At 38.1% G+C, this 15,184-nt stretch overlaps 1 protein-coding gene across 4 annotated transcripts in view; it reads left to right on the top strand.

The window, feature by feature from the left end:
* Positions 1 to 15,184, top strand: part of CNTN4 (contactin 4) — a gene marked incomplete at both ends in the record, with an annotated part of 500,648 nt that overhangs the window by 416,020 nt on the left and 69,444 nt on the right. For all 4 annotated transcript variants that reach the window (XM_080914740.1, XM_080914738.1, XM_080914739.1 and 1 more), the window contains one exon: positions 4,963 to 5,090. In XM_080914740.1, coding sequence (XP_080770866.1) covers positions 4,963 to 5,090 — 128 coding nt within the window. The remainder of the gene's footprint in view (positions 1 to 4,962; positions 5,091 to 15,184) is intronic.

Raw genomic sequence — 15,184 nt, 5'->3', positions numbered from 1 at the left:
ATAGTACCTCTAACATATGAGCTTTTTCTTAACTTTTAAAAAAGTAGCTCCATAAAACTGAGAGTAAGATTGTAGTTCAGTCAGTAAAATGTGTGTCATGAAAGTGTAGAGACTGAATTCAGACCCTGGATTTCTGTGTAAAAGTCAGACTTTGCATTGCATGTGTATTCCAGTGTGGGAGCCAGGCTGCAGAAAGAAAGGAGAGAAAAAGGACCCCTCATGCTTATTTCCCAGCAGGTATATCCAAATCTGAGAGTTCTAGTGTCACTGAAGGACCTTGTGTCAGAAAATCTGGTAGATGGCAATTCAAGAAGTCACTTGATGTTAGCCTGACTTCCATATACATTAACTTACATGTACTTGTACATGTAACACACACAGAGAGACACAGACACACATACATACACACACACACACACACACACACACACACACACACACACACAAGTCCTATAAAGCAACAGTCTAATCTGTGAATTTAGAGCCCTTAAATGTAGAGATAAGTAGCTGAAAATATGATCCAGCCATATATGAGGTCTACATTCAATGCTCTGTGGCTATTCTACCAAGATGAGCATCCATCACTTTGCTGATAATGTGCTCAGGATAGGCAGGAACCACCGACTCATTGGCAGAAACCCATTCCCCGCCTGCACTCTTATATCCACTAGCACCTGGACGAGTTTAGTAGTGTGTTCAGGAGATTGCATTCTTTTACTTTTATGGGCTGAAAACTCCATTTCTGGTATTTGAAATTATTGGTTCATATATCATGGGTTCCTAACTGTTGGGCAGAATCAAAACCTCAACATTGGCATAAGCTGCTCTCTCCGTCTTTGCCTCTCTGTCTCTTTGCTTGACTTCCCTGAGAATTGCTATTTTTTTTTCTATTTCTTTCTTTTCTTTTTCTTTTTCTTTCTTTTTCTTTTTGGTGAAGTAACTGCCAAAACTTCTAGCTTTATATCTACGAAGTTCAGCAATTCATCAGAAAAAGATTGTCTTCTCACATAGACTTTGGTTTTTGTGGCATGCATATTCTTAAACCAACCACGGTAACAAAGACAATAGTGTCTCCTATTCAGACAGGTTTGCACCCTACTCTTCATACATGTAGAGTTATGAAAATATTATTATTGGAGAAATAATGGCCAATGCATTCATAAAAATGTTTGATCTATAACATACGAGCATTGTTTCTAGATGCATTGTCAAATAGAAAGCATTATTACATCTATTGAATATGTACTTAGGTGAAGGCTATTGTGCTAAATGTTCATGGAGAGGTGTGAACAAATATTTTACTCCAGCTAGGGCCAAAAAGAAATAGTCTAAATAAATGATATCCCCAAAGGTCAAATTGTTAAAGTGATGAGCTCATGGGGATTCCTTACAGGAGTGTCAGGGAGGGGTTACTTACAGGTGCAAAGACTCAAAGGCAGTTATATCATGAAAAAGCCCATGCAGGTTGGATGGCAATTCAAGAGTTGCACTACAGGAGCTCTCATGCATCCTCTAGTGTACATTCTAATGTTTCAAGTCTGTTTTTAATATTTTTATTTATCTCTTTGTAAGTAGCATTGGTGGTGGTGGTAGGAGGGGCAAGGTACAGAACAGACTCAATAGCAGTCACTACAATAGCAAATTAGTTTAGACTAGTTCTCGACTAGAGGTAAAATTTTCCCTCTCCCCACATACAGGTTTCCACAAGTCTTGTCAGAATATAAGGGCTGAGATGGTGCCTGAGATAACCTTGGTATGCTTCTTGGTATCCTTCCCAAAGACTAAGAATTATCTAGTCCAAAATATCTCTACTGGAAAGGATGAACTGCTCTGCCTTTGAACATAAATAATATGGTCATATTATACACTTGACGTGTCTCAAGGATAGGTTAGGTCCCGTGTCATTTTTTTTTATTCTTATGCACCCTTCCTAATCCATAGCATTTGCAGGATACAGTTTAATTTGGGCAATGGCTTTAGGATTTGGGCATTAGAATGATAGTGTTTTAATTGAAACTATCTACTAAAAGACCTTTGTGCATTGAAAGTGCCCTTGCGTGTTTACTATGTTCCAGGCTCATCTACCTCATGTTTGATGAATTCAATTCACATCTAAAATATCAATGCTACCCTATTTACTGAGTTATCATATGCCAACATTTCTCAATTTCCAGCAAATTGTCTCATAAATAGGAATGTGATTAAGTCTTTGAAAGCTATTTTTGTTATTATTGAGGTAATTAAAATGTGGTCGCCACTCTGCTTTTGTTAGTACATCTGTTCTCTGGTAAATAAGGAATCAAATGCTGTTCAGTGAGCAACTGTAGATGTCTCTGTGGGTGAGTTAGCAGAAGGCCTCCTGTTTGCATCTTTTTTCTACCAAGCTTTGATTTAGCTGGAGCAAGAATGCTGTTGAAAACTGTAGCTTCGAAGAATTTTATTACAGGAGGGAGTTTATATATATATATATATATGGAATTTCATCATTATCTACTACATTTTTTTACAATAATAAGTTTTCTTCTGACATTTTTACACATGTACATGATGTTTTGATGGTATTCACTTCCTGATTACCCTTTTCCCTGCACCAACTCTAGCTATTACCTTTCCTCTTCCAAACTATCTCCACCTCAACTTTCAATGAGTTTCATTAAGGTTATTTACAGAATTCTGGTTAGTTACATTTAAAAGGAGCATAAATAACTTATTGGTGCCTGTATCATCCTTCTTTTTCACACATCAACCATTTACTGGGTAAAAATCCACCAATAAAGGTGAGCCCCCTTCCATGGCAGATATCTACCTGCCCAGTGCTGATGTAGGTGCATTACCAGACTTTATAGCTTGATCGTTTGTTGACTCTTAAACTTGGTTAGTTTGAGGTCCCACACCCTTTTTTTTGCCTGGATGATTTATAAACAGAAGTTTCCAATGAGCAGCTTCTTTTCATGTTTCAAATAGGACCCATGTCTAATTTTAAGGCTGCCTCATCTTGTGCAATTCTGCATTCAAACATAACAACCACACCCATTGCTGAAGGTTTTTGGTTATTTTGGAAATTCTGCTTTAATTGAGTCTCCATAGGCTTTGCAGCTTGTAAAATATAAAGCATACAAGTACCAAGGCAGTTCTTTCAGGCCAGCTGCCAGGAGCCACTGCCACCATAATGGCCATGGTTGCAACATGACATATTATTATCCACAAGGGGAGCTATCTCAGTTCAGAAGTCACTGTCCCTGGCCCCAGACTTCCATCAGAAGCAGCATAGCCACAGCCTCCATCCACTTGTACAAACCACCCAACCATAACCTCTGTCAGTAGCTGCCTCTCTGTACCTTCTCTGTTGATTTCAGATGACATGGTTAACTTATAAGTCGACTTAACTACTGTATAAAATGAAAGTACTGAAGAAGATTTTGTTGTGCCCATCTTCCTATATATGGAAGGTGCTAAATACTAGTCCATTGTTCAAGATGAAAGAGGACAGATACCTTAATATTTACCTATAAGCCCAGCACTAGGGTCAGAAATATAAGGCCAGCCTGTGCTACATAGTGAGTCTCTTTCTCAAAAGAAAAGAAAAAAGGAAAAATTAATCAATTGATTAATAATAAACAAGACTCAAAGATGAAAGACATTACTAGCTGATAAATACCAGGGGAACATGCTAGAAATCCAACAGAATCTGTTCTTTCCAAGAGCCAGACACGTTTGTTTAATAAATTCCATGTCATAGACAAGAAGCCCTAAGGTTACAAAAATTAGCAAGCATGTGTGGTTTATAGACACTGAGCTTTGTGACTCCAGCATCATTTGACAAGTTTTTTTTTTCCACATTTTAGCTAACTTGTTCATTATCTGGAACACATTTTGGGAAGAGCTATAGCTTCATTATCCAAAAGATAGTAAACACAGTGTCTGCAATATAGTAAATTTAAATCTTCAGTTATATTTATTTAAAAAATACCTAGTTAAACATTCTGTTAAATAAAGCCCTGCCCATTCTAGATCCTTGGCTGAAATATCCACCAGCACTCAGTGGCGTAGCCACTCAAACTTCCCATAACATATGCCAGTTCTTAGAATAGAACTTACTTATAAACTCATTCATTCTACTGCTAACAACGGTTTACAGGGCATTTATCCCACTCTATTCAGTATCCCAGATTCAAGTTAATCATAAATGAGCACTGTCTCTGCTCTCAGAAGATACAGGACAAAGAACAAGTAACTGGCAAATGGGGAGGTAATGCCCAAGTCTGAAGGATAGTAAGTATATAGGCCCAGAGGTAGAAAGAGATCTGAAACATAAACCAAGTAATACAGTGTGTGTGTGGAGGGGGGCAGACAGACAGACAGATCATGAGGGAATGAGGGAAGTAAGGGCATAAGGGCACATATATGGGGACCAGGGATATATCTGCTATATCGTTGTTCACATGCTTCCAACCTTAGGTTTTTAAGATAAGGTCTCTTACTCACATGAAACTCACTGGGCAGCTAAACTGGCTGAGCAGCAGGTCTTGGGCATGCACCTACGTCTGCCTCCCCACTGCTGGGATTATAAGCTCATGCCACCTAACATGGCTCTTGTCATATAGGTTCTGGGAAGGGAACCCAGGTCTTCAGAGTTCCATGGCAAGAATTTCACCCAGAAAGCTATCTCCTCAACCTCCTTTCTAAGACTCATTAGCAGTTTTAAAACTAACGGTAGTCTTCAAGATTTGAGACTGTTTTCAGCAAAAAAAAAAAAAAAAAAAAAAAAAAAAAAAAAAGGGAAAGTATTAAACACATTGCACATCCCAATAATGGTTATGCATATGTAGACAAACTTCCTAAAAACAGACAAGGCTGTCGAATGATGTAACTATGATTTATAGTGTGAAATGCAACAGAATGACAGAAATAATTTCTCACGAGATAAACATCACAACATTTCCTTATTTGCTTCGCTTTCAGAATTACTATTTCTGAAGATGGAAACCTCAGAATCATCAATGTGACTAAATCTGATGCTGGAAGTTACACTTGCATAGCCACTAACCATTTTGGAACTGCCAGCAGTACTGGGAATGTGATTGTGAAAGGTAATGGCCAACTCAAAGAACCCATGTGTCTTTACTCTTTATACCTAATAATAGAATCTCCAGACGTGGCAGCATTCATATTAATATGTATAGCTATCACTGTTGCTAGATTAATTCATCACAGCAAACATGATATGATTAACAATTCTTGGAGAACCGTTGGTAATGAATATGATTGAAAGGCTATCTTATTTCAGCATCGTCCAATACAATTTCGGAATTACAGCCATTGTGTCTATTATAGTATTGTAACGAATGTTATCTGCAGTCCTTTAATTAAATTTCTTTCAAGTCTCTATAGGTTGGAAATTCATGTGTAGAAACCCTGTGCTAACAAATTAAAAACCCATGATTCAAGTACTATTTTTAGCAAACATTGTTTAAACAACGACGCTGGCAGTTTTACAAAGAGCTGCCCTGGGTATTCAGAGATATGGGTATGGCTTCTCAGAGTAATAAAGGGTTTTGATCACCTGTGTGCTTTGCTTAAGTCACCCAGCCAACCTTGTCAGTTTGAAGGAAATAAAATGTCCCTCATCTCTTAGTCTAGGTGCTTTATATTTCATGACTGAAAGTCCTTTATGCTCTTAGCACAGCGTATGATGTGAGACTGTCCCAACAGCAGGTTGATGGCATTGCTGGGAGTGCTGAGAATTGTAAAGCTTGAGATCTTCATTTACATTTCATTTGAATTTCTATCACCCCCTGTCTTGCACAGTCAGTCTTAGGATTTTTCAGGTGCAGGGAAACTCAGTGGTGCTTTGACTAATAAAAATAACACTCAGTGTGGTGCCTTGTTGAAGGTCACCACAAATGGAAGGACTTAAGGTCAGAAATCTGACCCAAGTTCTCCCTGGTTCTACAGGTAAAATAGGAGACCATTTTTTTTTCCTGCTAATACCCAATGCATTCTGATGGACTGTTTCATATTCTTTCTTACTGACCTATTTGTAGCTTCTTTTCTGAAGTAAGAAAGCCTGAGGCAAGTTAAAATATTCAGGAAAAATATTTACCTCAATTATAACTTAAGCATGAAGCTAAAATATTCACCTAATTATATATGTCAGGGTCATTGGAAGTTGACAATTTGCTGTTGTCTTGAAAAGTTTTTTTTTTTTTTTTTTTAAATCATGAATGTACTTAATCTGTACAGATGGAGAGTTAGAAGTCAGAAAACATTAGTTAGAGGTAGATCTGTATTTATCTGGACTCCCAACTGTTTTGGTTTATTAATTCTCTAAACCAGTAGCACAGGCATATGCCCGTGGGTTCACTCTGTTTCACAGGAAAAAGGAAAAAGAGACTAGCTAATATTTATACCATAGAATTCCAGTTAGAAACCTTTGGTAATATATGGTTATGTCAGCTGTAAGAGGAGATTTAGTGATTGCCTAGGACCAAGATAGAGAGCCCAAGCTTTCCAAGATGGGTGCTCGTCAAGTTCAGCCCTGTGAGAGGGATGGTCCTCTTATACAGATATGAGAGAATACCAGCAGACCATGTTAAATTATGATTCAAGACCAGGTTTAAAGTAGAAAAGATGTGGGTTAAGTCTCATTGCTTTGACTTACTATCTCTACCATCTTGAATGTCATCAGTAACATATGTGGAGATAATAGTCGCACTGGCTTCTTCACCTGGCTTCTATGTCTGTGGTGATTCACACTAAGTGATAAGTGTGGGTATCTGAAAATAGTGCTGGTTGTTATTGTTATTGGCATCATTGCTCTTTACTTTATAGTAACATGACTATGCACACATTCTATATCACTGAACACTTAATGAAGTTTCTAAGCCAGCAGAGTAATTAGAAAGGTGAGTAAGGTAGAGGTTATAGACACACAACTATGGACATCATTATTTCCCTGCTGCACTAGGCAGAGAACTGTGAAGCTTCCAAATATACCAAATTATGCCATGGCCACTTCATATTTTGTATAAACATTATGTTGCTGAGATAGCTTTTACTGATCTTCATGAATGAAATAGATTCTTGCCATCTAATAAGATATGTACAATAATTCCCCAAGTATAATACAAGAGGTACAGTGAGTACATAGTTAAGTGTTTTTAATATTAGTAATCATTTGTGTGCTTTGATATGTATTGGGCAAACAATAGTTTTCTGTCAGTTGCAATGAATTAAAAACTAACACTGTTAAAATACATTTAATTATGTCAGTGTAGATAAGAGTATTAAGTATTCATTGTTACAAGAGGATATGCTAAAGTAGTCAGATGGTATGTGTCTGTTGAAGATGGGAACTGCAACTTCAGGGATATTTTCAAGAGAGAGAATTCCAGTGGACTTAGAAGGACATATGGTAGGATTCAGATATCCTGCCAATGGTGAACAAGGGTACCTGCATACAGCTCTCTGACTACAAGAACTGGGCTGAGGTGTCACCATCAGTAATGTGCTAGTCTTATGAGCATTAGCACTTGGGTTCAATGCCCAGAATACAGATCTTATGAGCCAGGCCTTGTGACATGCACATGTAGGTCCTATGCAAAGATCTCTGGGGCTCTCTAGCCGGTTAGTTCAGCCTGCTTAACATGACACTATCTCAAGAAAATATGGTGGACAGCTCCCAGAGACAAACATCTAGTCTGCCTCTAACCTTCATACACATGCGTACAATGTAAATGCCCACCTGTACATATATGTACATATATGTATACCACACATACATGTATACTTGTACATACAAAACGCCCACAAAAAATCTTCAAATTTCCTGCATGTTTATAATACAAGCGCTTGGAATGCTAAGGCAAGATAAGCAGTGTTGGAAGGCCAGCGTTGGCTCTATAGAGGATTTGAAGCTAGCCTGAACTACAAGAGACACTGGCTGTCTCAGGAAACACACACACACACACACACACACACACACACACACACACTCATGCACACACATTTTTAGAATAATATAAAAAAGGAAGGCCTGTGAGAAGAGGAACCAGGCAAACATGTTCCCATGTACAGTTCATGTTCTTCAGCCGTCTCTCTGGACTTGACACTGACATTCGGGTAGAGCAGCTTCTATACGCAGGTCTCCGATTCCTGTGCTGTTTTGATACGGAGGGGAGGATATGAACTTCACAGGTCTGTAGGGTCACAGAAGATAAGAATCCTGGCACCTTAAGTGCAGTGCTCGGTGGTTAGGAAGCACTCGTGTGCCTGTGTGTAGTGAAGATTGCCTATGCTTTCAGGTTTTTACCAAGGACATTAAAATAAGAAATGAGAAATACAATTGAGAAATCTGCTCCATAAAGCACAATAAAGGCAGAGAAGAGCCGTTCTGAACTCAGCATGAACTGTACCATGTACGCAATCCCCCATCAAATGCTCCAAGCCCACACCCTGACTGCCTGGAATATGACACACTGCCGTATTTTAATTCACTTTCCAGATCTACAAAGAGACTGATTTATCAGAGAAGGTGCACTCTAACCTTAAAATGTGCTTGTGTTCGTTTTGATCTCTTCATATGTCTGGGATTAGAACTCTGGGAAGGTCAGACATCAGAACACATTTTCCTCCTAACCTTTTTACAATAATTGTGTCATTAACCACTCATTTAAAATTCAATTCTCTTACCCACTACCTCTGGCCCAGTTATTTGGAGAGAGGCTGGCGGTAGATATTTTCAGACACAGGATCAGTAAGAAGAGGAGAAGAGGGCACATTCTCTACATGAGACAGGAGGTTTAAAATGAATCCCTGGCAAGTATCCATCTAGGGGATAAATATTCAAATTATGCATAAGTAGGCTTCCAGACTACAGGATTCTGACAGGTGCCCAGGAGACTCCTGATTATCCTCCTACAGTCTGAATTTCTAAGTTTTGCTGATTTTATTTTTTCATGTTAGTTGTCCTATACTTGGGATTTGGTTTGCTGTTTGACTCTAAGCAAGAACACTTCTCAAGTCAGACTTTCCAATCCTAGCAGAAAGCATCCTACTTACCCTTAAACAAAGGTATGTGTTTTAGGGTTGTCAATGTTACTAAGAGCTGTGAGGATGGCTACCCACCTTTACGGGCAGTATTGGACTCACTCACTCACTTTTTATCTTCATACCAGAGGTAGCACTGTGCTATTTTCCAGGGCGGGTGTCTTAACTATACAGGTTTATATGACGCCTTTTTAAGTCTCAGGCCTAAGGCACAGCACCTGAGGTTGGTTGTCTGTGTCTGGGTGGACAAGATAACCATGGTAACAACAACCCTACCTTCTACTGATCACCTTTGGGATCGACATGAATTGCAGGCTTTTAAGCTATGGATGTGATCACCATGGTACACCATCTCCAAAGGACCCTTGCTAACTGTGCTTAGTGGTTTCAGTCTGTGCTTTGACAGGAATCCTCCTACAAATGAAGGATTTTGACTATGTCACCTAGCAAGTGAAAAATTGGTTAGAGTATTTCATGGGAATGCAGGTCTTCTGGGCTTTGCCTCTAACCTTCTGTATCATCATGTCAAGGGATAGGACCTGAAAACCACTGCATGTCAAATGAGCATTCCAACTGATCTTTATGCTTACCTGAGCTGAAGAATGTATGAATTTGCACACCATGACCAGTGAGTTGTATTCAGCCATCTGCTTGTTTGTGTCTATCTATCCCGAAGCTAAGAATAAGCAGTCCCATGTTCACCTGGTTAGGGGAAAAAAAAAACATGATATTTTTAAATGTAAATACTTTATGAAATTGATACTTCAATATTTATAAATAAAGTATATTTAGAAGTCAGGCAGACCATTTGTTTATATAACTGTGTTTTTAAACTGTAGCAAGAATGTAGAATTAAAAAGTTTTGTTGAATCATAAACTTTGCCTCTTGACCTGCAAGGCCTTAAATATTTACTGTTTCATCCTTCATATATATATATATATATATATATATATATATATATATATATATATGTGTGTGTGTGTGTGTGTGTGTGTGTGTGTGTGTGTGTGTGTGTGTGTGTGTGTACATATATATATGGATCCTTTCCATTTTTTGATAAATTTTCCTTAAATAATGCTTAAAGATTAGTGTGAGACATATGCTCTGCCCTGACCATACATAGTTCTGCTTGCGCCTCATGTTAACCTTGGGTGCTGGAAATTTCCCATCAGATGGTTAGCTATAATTGGTAGATTTTTTTTCCCAGGATATTAGTCTCACTCTAGAATTGGCAGAGTCAAAATTTGGCTATATATTGAAAATACAAAGAGGCAATAGGTCATTACCGGTCACAGGACAATAATACTGGCCAGTCAGTAAACAATGTATTTTAATTCTACAGGATTTGTGGAGCTTCACATATTGAAAATAAAATAGTAGTCTAGGAAAACAGTCACTGGGGTTCTTTAAAACACAAACCTCCCACAATGACCAGCTGAGTCTAGCTGGATTCCTGCCATACACTTTTTACAGGCTGCTCCTTTACTAACGCATTGATGTTTCTTTTGAGCTATGACAACAGAAGAGTTTAACATAATTTCACCTGAATGCTATGAGTTCTTTGCATCAATCTACTTTAAGTCATTACATAGAATCACAATAAAACAAAAATTAAATTTTACTTCAAAGATCTATACTAGAAGTGAATTTTTCTGTAGACTTTTACTCAGACCCCATATACTCCCACAAAGAAGTTAATTTTTCCTTCCTTTGCATCTCTGCACACTGCAGGGACTCTGGGGACTGAGTTAACAATTTATTGCTTCCTTGCCAGATACAGCGATCATTGTTCACCTAATCAAAATTCATCCATGCCATTCTTGTTCAGAAACAGCAGCTTCTTTTACATTCATTCACATTCATTCATGTTTGTGTGTGTGTGTGTGTGTGTGTGTGTGTGTGTGTGTGTGTGTTAGCTCCTTTAAGCACATACATGTATAGGAGGTACATATAAGTTTACACACATGTGGTGATTTGAATAAGAATAACCCTCATAGACTCATGTGTTTGAATGCTTAGACACAGAGGGTGGCACTTAGGTGACATGATATTATCGGAAGAAGTGCATCACTGTGGAGTCAGGCTTTGAGGTCTCCTGTGCTCAAGCACAGTCTAGTGACACAATCTCTCCTTGCTTCCTGCTGCTCAAGAGGTACAACTCTTGGCTCCTCCAGCACCATGTCTGTCTGCATGCTGCCATGCATCCTACCCTACCAGATGATAATGAACTAAACCCCTGAAACTGTAAGCCAGCTCAATTAAATGTTCTTCTTTGTAAGAGTTGCTCTAGTCATAGTGTCTCCTCACAACAATGAAACACTAAGACAATACATGTAGAAAAAAGAGAAGAAAACTTCCCGCACCGTAGGTTAGGTTGTCTATAGCATCTCCATTATGGGTGCTGTAAAATTCATTTTCTGTGTTAACTCCATCAGACATTGAGAAATAACGACCATCCCCTGAATAGAGAGATGAGTGGAAATATAGTCTCTTCAGTTAGAAAAACTTGAGAGGGGATGAGAGAGGGAATGTTATGTGTAATTTTTAAAAAATGCCTCCACCTTTCTTTGCCAGGGAGCACTAACCCAGGAACTGCCCTGGCCCCTTACATGTAAAATTATTTGAGACTGTCAAGATTTGACTGGGGATTAATCAGAAATCAGTAACCAGCAATGACGTTTGGCTGCTTAACACACAACAAAAGCTTTTAACATTAGACCCTTATAACAGAATACATTTTGACCTAATTAGATGTCTTCCATTGGAACCAATTATATCCAGGCAATAATTAAAGGCCTTCCTAATAGGATTTGCACAATTTATGACCCAAGGCACCTAAAGTAGGAAAGAAAACTTGGTTGGTTAAAAGTGCTAAATACTAATTATGATAGATCCTTCCCTAGAAGGACAGTGGCCAGGCCATGTCAATAGGAGATCCCACTGGCATCTACAATAGTAAGAAAGTGTGGACAATTGTAGCTCATGTTCTGCAATGTTCACAGTAGCTTGACACATTCAGAAATCTAATGGCGCAGGACATCATGATTTCCTCTGACATTCATAGGGACCTTGAAAACAGCCATAAAGAGTTCACAAACTATCTGACTTTAGCAATACCAGCTATACACACAGTGACTCCTTCTTTTAACAAATCGCTCATAAAGAAGATCTAGTAGCACTGAGATTTGAATTTATAATGGTTACACTCCAGGAGAACTGGTAGGCATTTAACTTTTCTGTCCTTGGCCTATGAGAAAAACAACATTGTTTGACTTGTGATTCTTTATACCCTGTTCGTTCATGGAAAAGCATCTAGGACAAAGTTAAGCATCAGCACCACATCCTTGTTGGATATAGTAGACACATCATAAGTCAGCCACTTATAAAGAAATATCACTGTAACCACTAATATCATCAAAATGCACTTAAGCATTCAACTAACATATATAATATTAGCAAAAGACAATAATGACTTTGTTGGTGTGCATGGTAGAAAAATGGCACTCAAACACCTGGAATGCTATTCACATACAACCAGAATGTATTCTTGGATATCAAAATTCACAAAATATAACCACTATAGACCAGAAGTTATATTTCTGGGCATTTATCAAGGAGAAAATTACAAATACATGCTCTCTCAAAATGCAAAGAAAAAAATAACACAAGTCATTTTAAAATCCAAAGTACATGAGATATTAATTAATAATGTATTATGACTATATGTAATATAAAATAAAGCCATGTTGTTTTTAAACAAAACATAATGGTAGAAGGTAAACATAGACTATAGGAAAAGGGACCTCTTGTTCTTATATAAAAGTTTTTAGCTATGTTACTCATGATCTTTTAGCATGAATTTTAAATACACATTCTTAAAAGAAATGAGGAATATACATGAAGATGTGTTGAAAACTGCTAATTCCAGAAGTGTATTGACAAATGGTTGCTATAGTTCTGAAACATCTCACATTCAAAAGGTCAGATCCAAACTCCATGCTGCAACTGACATCACCTAGACAGCGGGTCTGAAATCCTCTACTTCTTGCCATTATACTGTGGACCAGCCACAACTTTTATATCAATGATATCTAACTGGCTCTGTACAAATGCTTTCTTTTATGGTTAAAAAATTGTAGGATACAATAGTGGATTCTTTTTCCTTAATGAACATTTAACAGCCAGAATTAACCAAATGAACAAACAAGCAAAGGCAACACAATATGACTCTCAAGCTTTATTAAATGTGAAGCACATAATTAATTTCCTTTCCAGCCATCCAAAGACACTTGTGTTGTACAGATTCAGTTTAATTGAACTTATTACCATGAGCAGATAATAAGAAATATATTGAAGATATCCATCTGGCTTGCATTGGAGAGCTCACATTTCATTCTTCCTGACTGTCATAGACCATACTAATTGCCTCATTTCAGTTGGTTTACAATCAGTATGATTTAGCTATTAATGCGATAAAATTCTTACTCGAGAGGAAGTTGATATTAAAAGCATAGATCTCTGACCCACCTCTGCTACCACTTCTGTTCATATCCTCGACATTATTAAAGTTATATATTTTTAAGCACATAAATAAAAATCCATCTTTCTCATGTGCATCTTTTTTAGGTTACAATCAGTCATCTTTCTACAGAGCAGTTCCTTTACCAAAGGAAAGACATGGTTTATGTTGGGCTCTTCAGTTCATTAAATGTTTATTTCCTTAGCAGAAATGGCTTTAGATGACTAATTGTTTAATATATTAAAAGGAATGAAATTAACCATCCTGTCTCCTGCTTCTTCCTCTGAACTTCATGTGGTTTCTCACTTTGTCAGATAGGCAGTTGTCAGGGGCACCCTCAGAAGCAGCAGGTATGTCAGATGTGTAAGTTTGTGTTAACTCAACTCTCTCCTGTCATTAGAGAGGTGGCCTCACAGATAGAGGGATACCACACCTGCTTTCAATTCTGAAAGAGAAGGCTTGATATCCTATGAACTCTGAACCAGAAAGGAAATGTGTCTGAATAATTCACAAGTGACTCTCCCCTTCCTTTCTTCCTTGACATCTGTTTCCTGCACTAGAAGCAAGATGGGTATAACTCTCCCAAAAGAGCAGCCTCACCAAACCATGATTGAATCTCTCTGGCTGTCATAGGCAATCAGATCTTAGAAAAACACCCAATAGCCTCTAGGCCTTGAGGTTAAATACAGAATCTGACCAAGATGAAAGCAAGTTAATTAACGTTTCTATCATCTGTCTGTGATTTGCTCTAGCAGGAGCCATTTCTGAAAGGTTAAAATGGTTGTCTTTGTTATACATCCATTTCAGGAGCTGAAAGTGGCTTCCTGGGTTCACAGTATAAGAGAAGAAATGTGGGCAGAACATCTGGAGCAACAGTGACTTTTCACATGGTATTCTTGCAGGTCTATAATCAGTGTGCAAAGGAGCAAGACCTATTAAGTAAAGATTAACAGCATCTGCTTTGAAGATTTTCCAGACTGAAAAACATGTCACCTGCCATCTTATTGGCTGTCCTTGTTTCCTGCTTCAGAAGTAGAAGTGCTTGTAGATGCATGAGAAGCTTGAATTCTACTTTGTACAGGATTCTAAGATGCACGCAGTCTAACCAACAATACCTTTTCCATACACATGTTCTTAAACCAACCTTTATCATTCCTGACAAGATGTCTGTCTGTCTCCCTTGGCTGTTTATACAGTTTAAGAGGTCACTGCTGTTTGCCTCAGCAGGCCTTAAAACATAAGACAAGGAATATTTAGAATAATGACCAGAATTGTTGCTGAAGGGACATCCCAATTCAGTTGCAATATATGAGCCAACCAGTACCTAGCCATCTCTTTTGTCGGCTTCTAAGAGCCACAATCCCAAACATCAGAACAGTACAAGAGTTTTCAAATAAACATACAAGCCCCAGCTGTTCCCCAAACCTACATAGCCAGAAGATTTGGGGGTGGAACCCAGAAATGTTTCTTTTTAACTAGGTTCATAGAGAAGGTCTAGACTGAGCAAAATCTGCAAGGCTCAGAGAGAATGATGTAGTATGGATGATAAGCAGACACAGCGGTGCATTCAAAGAGTATGTTTCGTCACATGTCTCATTGCTATGACAAAACACTAG

The sequence above is a fragment of the Micromys minutus genome, assembly GCF_963924665.1.
Source record: "Micromys minutus genome assembly, chromosome: 3".
In the NCBI taxonomy this organism is placed as follows: domain Eukaryota; kingdom Metazoa; phylum Chordata; class Mammalia; order Rodentia; family Muridae; genus Micromys; species Micromys minutus.
Note: the sequence above shows the minus strand (reverse complement) of the source record. Positions and strands in the feature narration are given on the sequence as shown.